The 6,865-nt window shown below is 37.5% G+C and overlaps 1 protein-coding gene across 2 annotated transcripts; it reads left to right on the top strand.

The window, feature by feature from the left end:
• Positions 1-513: 513 nt before the first annotated feature.
• On the top strand, positions 514-6,820 carry meiob (meiosis specific with OB-fold). Of its 2 annotated transcripts, none has more exons than XR_008826289.1 (14): positions 514-594; positions 917-1,023; positions 1,210-1,267; positions 1,452-1,583; positions 1,992-2,064; positions 2,217-2,412; positions 3,835-3,935; positions 4,133-4,185; positions 4,373-4,468; positions 4,654-4,746; positions 5,592-5,736; positions 5,849-6,035; positions 6,321-6,403; positions 6,487-6,621. XR_008826289.1 is itself a non-coding variant. In XM_056366373.1 (14 exons), the coding sequence occupies exons 2-14, from the start codon at positions 931-933 to the stop codon at positions 6,589-6,591; spliced, it is 1,419 nt and encodes a 472-aa protein (XP_056222348.1). In that variant the 5' UTR covers positions 514-594; positions 917-930; the 3' UTR covers positions 6,592-6,820. The 2 variants fall into 2 exon arrangements, 1 of the variants encoding a protein (XP_056222348.1); XM_056366373.1 differs by having other exon boundaries at positions 6,317-6,403; positions 6,487-6,820.
• The last annotated feature ends 45 nt before the right edge of the window (positions 6,821-6,865 follow it).

Here is a 6,865-nt window from a genome sequence, read left to right as displayed (position 1 = left end):
TTCAAATATTTTTGAGCAAATGAGGAATCAATGAAGTGGGCGTTTTAAACTGAATATATTTATTTGATATTCTTATCAGGATGTGATTGCAAGTGTGAAATTATTCTTTAAGGGGGATAAATATAATAATATAATATAATATAATTTACCTTTTCATACAAGGGAATATTACCAAATACAACAAAATATTTTCTCCTTTAAGATGAACATCAAAAAAGGGTGGCACACACAGACATGTTGCATTGTAACCTTCAAGTGCTACTCGTAAATTTCTTAATCCATGACTGAACATCAGCACGCAGCTTGAACAATAAGGAACTGGAGGTGAATGTTTTATTTTACTGTTGTCTAAAAAAAAGATTTGTTTTTCTGATTGTCTATCTGATATGTATTTTATATATAAAAGAAACGGTGTACAGTAGTTGAATAAATTTACCAGGCAGTTGAATTATTTTTGACCTGTTATTTTCGGTAGAAGGTGTTTTTTCTGATATTTCCGACTGCATGTGAAGGCAGCACTTCAGTGTTGTCTCGTTAAAAAGAAAAAACTTTGCCGCGAAAAAACGTTTTAAACGGTCAGGAAAACAGACCCAGGTAAAGAAAATACTCATTAAAACAGCAAAATGTCTGAGGTATACCTGAAATTAGGCTGTTGTTATCAAATTAGGCGAAATGAGAAAAGTTAAAAAATAAAAACAGCGAACAAGTGACAGTGGGCCTGTTCCCCTGTTAGCTAATGTTAGCTAGTTAACCAGCAATTAACTCTTATTTATTAGTTTTATGCTAATGTTTCTGCTATAAGCTGGTGTTACAAAAATGGGAAATTCTTATATATATATATATAATTTTTTTTTTATCCCAGTGTAATTTAAAATATGTTCCCTTATTGTTTTATTTGTTTTACTTTATTTCAAAGAGTCTGTAAATGTGATGAAACTGAACTGGACTGGGTGTATGAATAACAAAATGGCTGCTGAGACAATCATTGCCATCTCTGAGCTGCATCCCAATTTTTCTCATCCGGTGAGTTCAGATGCCTTTCAACCAATTACAGCAATTTAATATCTCTCTGTTGTAGCAACAGCCCTTGAACAAAATCAGCAAGAACTTGTCAATTCAATGATTGATTTTGTTGTGAAGTTGTGTTGAACTGTTAAAATAAACAAGTCTACACCATGTAATTACCCTAGTAATGTTTTGTTTTCCCAGAAAGTGGCCGGAATCATCATTGGGAAAACTGATGTAAAAAGCTTCCCTGACAGAAAAAGTTGGTATCTTCTTTATATTAGTGCATTGTTTATTTTTAAAGACACATTCTTCTAAAAGCACCGTACCTTAGTTTGTTGTACACCAGCCCCCTCTTCTGGATAGATGAATAAATATCTTTTTTTTTCTTTCACTCTTTTTCAGTGAACTGCAACACTAACCGAACCTATATGTCTGAATTTCAGATATTGGCACAGACAGATTCACTTTCAGCTTCACCATTAGAGACTCACCTGACTTCTTCATTAATGTGACATCCTGGGGAAATGGCGGCTACATCAACGGGCTCTCCAACAGCTTCAGCATTGGAGACTGTGGTGAGGATGTTACTCTTCCTGTTAAAGTTTCCATAAGCCTTAAAAATACTTTTTGTAAAAATAAATATTTTTTCATTAGTTATACGAAATGCATCAGAGGTGCTTAAAGTTTTTTAAATCAATGTGTAGTTTCCAATTTCATCAAAATAGTTGTAATAGTCATGTCCAGCTTTGACTAGTGTCTTATTTACTCCAAAACCTGCTAATTTCAAGGCTAGAAAGTCAAAGCTCCTTATTGTTAAATTATTGATAAATTATTGAGTAGAATGAAAATCAAGCATTACAAGAACAAAATTATTGCAACCATATTTTTTTTTTTTTAAATAAAAGTTAAATACTTATCCATAGAAATTAGAACATGTACACAGTGAAATGTCTATGAACAAAATAGTTTATTATTTTTTCCAGTCACCATTGAAAATTCTTTGGTTACCAACAAAGACCCAGAGAAAGGCGACCGATTCTGTCCTACAACACCGAGGTAATTAACGCGTAACTCTTAGTCATATTCTTCGTGTGGTGTTTTTAAGAAGCTGGAGGATGAGAACGTCGCTAGGCTGTAATGCTGTGTAAAATATGATGTAACAGTGTGTAAAGCCTCACTGGTTCAGAGGCCTGTATCTGCTGTCTCAGCCACTACAGGCTGCTGGTGACAGAGGCTCATTCCCAGGTGAATCTGTGTGCTGACACGGACACCGTCGACAGGTTGCTGCCAATGATTCACCTGCCGGTGAAGGACTCAACAGATTTCTACTCTCTGGGGGACATAGAGGCCAATGGCCAGCGCCTGGACGGCTCAGTGATAAATATACTGGCTGCAGTGAAATCGGTAAAGCCACAGTCTTTCAAAAGTTCACTTTTACATGCCCTCTCTCTTTATATATCAGTTTAGGAATTACTTTTTATATTGACATTGCGTTATTTATTTATTTTATTAACTTGTTTGGTGTGCCACATTTCCATCAACCTGCCTCATGGACTTCTGCTTATGCTATTAATTAACTTCTTTTCCCATAATGCTTTTTAGTATTACATGGAAAGAGTGGAATGATGGTTAGAAAAATGCCAGTGTTTTTCCAGTGAAGTAAAATGTAAAAGTCTGAGACAGTAAAGAGGATCTCTTGCCAAGAGTTAGATGAAAAGTCTGATGCCATTTTCTTGTCCGTCTGTTAAATATTAAGTTACCACCAGTAGCTTATTATTTCGAATGCCACTCTTGGTGGAAAGTCACACTTGATGGAGAAAAAGGCATCTGCTTTTCTTCTGTAACTGTTTTAATTAACTGAAAAAATAAATCACAAAAAAGTGGTGCGTGTACTTTGATCCAGAAGGACTGACAAGGTTGATAGGAGGTGGAGTAAGTAATATAAATCATGTTACTTTGTTCATGTTTGGCCTATAAATGATCAGAATATGGCTGAAAGCTGCCTCTTTTTTAGGGTGGATGTTTCCTTTAAGAACATGTGAACTGAGATCATCAGTTTGAATCCTGGGAAGGGAAGGTCGTAATGTGCTCTCAAAATAAGTGTTTGTTGTTGAATCAATCACAGTTCAAACTGCTCATGAAATTTTTGGGATATTACTAATTTTTTAGAGTTGTTTTCTAGGGAATATGTGGGGTATTAATATTCCACATTAAATTCAAATAATATTGTAAATTTTTTTACTAATAATTCACTCTACAGGAATAAAGAGGAATGTATTTTCCAACGTTTTCCACACACTGATTGCATTAGATTGTGGTTTTACAGCTGTCTTTTTCTCCAGCTCAACTATGGTGGAAAATAGGCTGTTAAAGTTTCCTGAGCTGAAAAACAACGTTAACAAGGAGGGAAGGGTTGTTAAAGAGTGCCCCGATGTAACCTTATGAAAGTCGGTCGTGGAAAAGTCATGGAACCTGTCACTGAGGCCGCGGTGGGGTGCCTGATAAGCTTGATTCAGGACATTTTTGACATTGATCGAAGATGCTGAGCAAATAATAACAAGTTTGAAAATGAGACAGGTGAAAATTTTCAAAATTTGCTGAATTCATATCTTATAAATTGCCTAATAGACAACACTGTGTCAGTTTTGTCTTCATGGTTACATGGTAGTATCCTTGTTGTTTGCTTGGAACATACCAACTTACCATAATGGCTCTGAAGATGAGTTCACAAAAAGGCCAGATGCTGTATGTAATATCACTATATTCTTTTTCATGGAGGGAAGATAATGTGATAGGAACTTCAGATGATTCTGTTTACTTTTTCAGATCGGAGAGCCAAAGCAGTTCACCACTTCAGATGGTCGCAAAGGGCAGAGACTGGAAGTGAAGCTCTTTGATGACTCTGTCTCTTCCTTCCCCCTCGTCTGGTGCGTCATCACCATTTAGTAATCTGGAAAATGAATAAATATTTATTACTTATGGTGCTTTTGTGCCATATTCCATCTTATTGGCCGCTGTGTATCTTTAAATTTACTGTGGTGACATGAAGCTTTAGATTAACCCGCTGAACTGCATGTGTGTTTGATTTTCACTGTGCTCTCCCTGACCTCTGTTTCACTCACAGCTGGGACAGAGAAGTCATTCAGCTTGTGCAAACTTGGATACCCAAGGAGACGGGTAGGTTGACGGCTGCTGCTCATTCTCAGCCACAAAAGGAATCTTTATTGAACTGTTATTCCAGCCTGTCATGTCCTATTAACATACTTTACTGAAGAGAAACATGGAAGTGGATATCTGAGATGTGATTGTGTGTTTGTGTTTAAGATAACTTACTGTTATTTTAACTTTTATTCTTCATTCAAAGTTCTCTTCATAGCTGATGCAAAGATTGGCTTTGACAGCTTTCGCAGTTGCATGGCAGCAACCGTTAACTCGAAAACCATTATCACTGTCAACCCTGGTAAGATATTACATTTATACAACAGAGGATCTGATACAACCATTCATTGTGCAATTCAACAAAAAGACAACTGAAACACTGTTTTGGAAAACCAACCAACCAGCTCTGGCGTACATTTTCTTGCTGCTGTGTAGAATATTTTCAGTGAGGACTACATGTCAAAGTCAATCATAATTTGCTCTCAGACACCAGGGAGGCCAGCCTGCTGTTCAGCTATGCTAAACAAGTGTCTGAGTCTGGAGCTCTGGATCAAGATGAGAAGCCAGAGGATGTACCTGGTGGGTTATAGTGAAGAACTCCCCTCACTCCGATGCTGTCAGTTTTATAATGAGTCTCTCTGGACCATGATGTAAAATGCTCTTTCTATTTCAGGTCTCAGCTTTTATTTCTCATACTTTTTCTTTTCTTCCTCTCTTTTAAAGTTATTCTTGGATTATACTTTAATAGAAAGTGCTATATATAATAAAATTGCACTCCTTGACGCAGGTTACTTGTAAAAACTGTAAAAAAAAAAGTAAGTGTACAAATCTGACCACACTACATACGTAATGATCAAGTTCTGAGCCCAAACTGGCAGAGATCATATTTTTGTGCTTTAAAAGGATAGGTCTTGTGATATTCTATGTTTTTCTTACCGCCATCAAATCTGAGGAGAAGACCAAAACTAACAGTGAATTGACCCTACGACAAGTTCTGCCTGTGTGGCCTGTGTAGCCTATTCCTCTGTTCCATGGACCTCCATTATAGTCCAAAAACAATGAGCCTCACTGTTGCACAGGCTGACATGTCTCTTCTTGAAAATGAACACAAGGAGTTTTAAAAGGGCTACGCATTTGAATTTCTTCACTGTCCAGATGTTTTCGTTTATTACTAAAAATTTTATATAAATGAAATTATATATTAGTGAGCCATTTTAAGTAGAATAAGACATTGTTGGATTTGGTCTTTTTTCATGGGTTTTATTGACAATGACAAAGATATAGTATAACACCACCCTGTCGTTTATTTTCTCCTATTGTAAATCATCAAACTATCAGTAGTCAAGTACAGCCTCTGTCACTGGCTGTTTTCCAATGAGAGAGGCCGCAGACATGGATATGTGGTGCTGCTACTGTCTCTGCAGTGGATTCCATCAACGATGTGTACACGGTGAGCCAGCTGAAGCAGAAGGCCTGGGAGAATCCTGAGGCTTTCTTTGGCATCACATACAGCTTCATCTCCAGACTCGACCTCGATTCCTCTGTTTCAAAAGTTATCAGGACACAGTGGTGAGTTCAACACACGTGGATGGAATGGGTGAATTGTTAAAATAATGATCTGTATGCCACTCCAGTCAATAAACAATTCCTGGGTTGGTCCTGGGTTTCTCTTCTGCCTCAGCTCCAGGTGTAAGATACAGGTGAGTGAGGACGCGCAGAGCTGCGTCAACGAGCTGTGTCCAGGGAGGGATCAGGCCTTGTCAACCACCACAGGCTTCTACCTGCTGGTGGACTTCACGGACCACACCGGCACCCTGCATGCCTGCACCCTCAGGAGTCCAGTGGCAGAGAAGACACTTGGCTGCACAGTCAGTACCACTTTACAGAAAGATGATTATTCATCCTCAATAATAAATGTATCAGCCCCTATATTCGGCAATTAAGGAACATAAGAATAGAGATATGGATACTGGGACATGTTAAAAATGTATTCTGTTTGTCTCCAACTAAGCTGTTTTTGAAATTCAGTGCGGGTTGGGAAAGTCAGGAAATATTTGCTGTTGGCTGAATTTATTAATTCCACCACATCAAACGTTTAGCATCTGTGCTTCAGCAGAGATGAACAGCATTTCCATTTCATCTGTTGCAGACAGACGAGTTCACCAGTTTGACTGATGACGAGCGAACTATGATGAAGTGGAAATTTCTTTTGGAGAGATGCAAAATATACGTGAAGGTACTGAAGCCGTTGGTTCAATGCTTTGTCCATAAGTTATAAAAACAAATAACATGTTTGAAAATTCTTACAATATGTTGCAGATCCTCCCTTCCACTAAGATGAGGAGTGGGATCAGGGGGGTGGTCATGGCCTGCTCCCTGGCTGACCCAGGGGAGGTGAAACAGCACATGTCTGCCCTGTTGTAGTGCCTGTGATCAGCACACACACCAACCAAGCAAGCAGGAAAACACATGTTGCAGTCACAGTTGTCTGCTGGTATTGTTCTAATTAAGATGTTAACAAGCAAAATTTACACATGTGCTTTATTTTTTTGCAGATAGAGATTCTCTGCATTATTTATTTATTTAACTTATTTATTTAAATATATATATATATTTATCTAAGAATGTACTGTTGTTTGTTTAAAGCTGTTGAATAAACTTACTTTAAAAAAAACAGTTATATGTCCATATGTAATGT

Source organism: Seriola aureovittata, chromosome 21 (genome assembly GCF_021018895.1).
Source record: "Seriola aureovittata isolate HTS-2021-v1 ecotype China chromosome 21, ASM2101889v1, whole genome shotgun sequence".
In the NCBI taxonomy this organism is placed as follows: Eukaryota; Metazoa; Chordata; class Actinopteri; order Carangiformes; family Carangidae; genus Seriola; species Seriola aureovittata.
The sequence above is the reverse complement of the archived record's forward strand: the minus strand, read 5'-3'. Positions and strand labels throughout refer to the sequence as shown.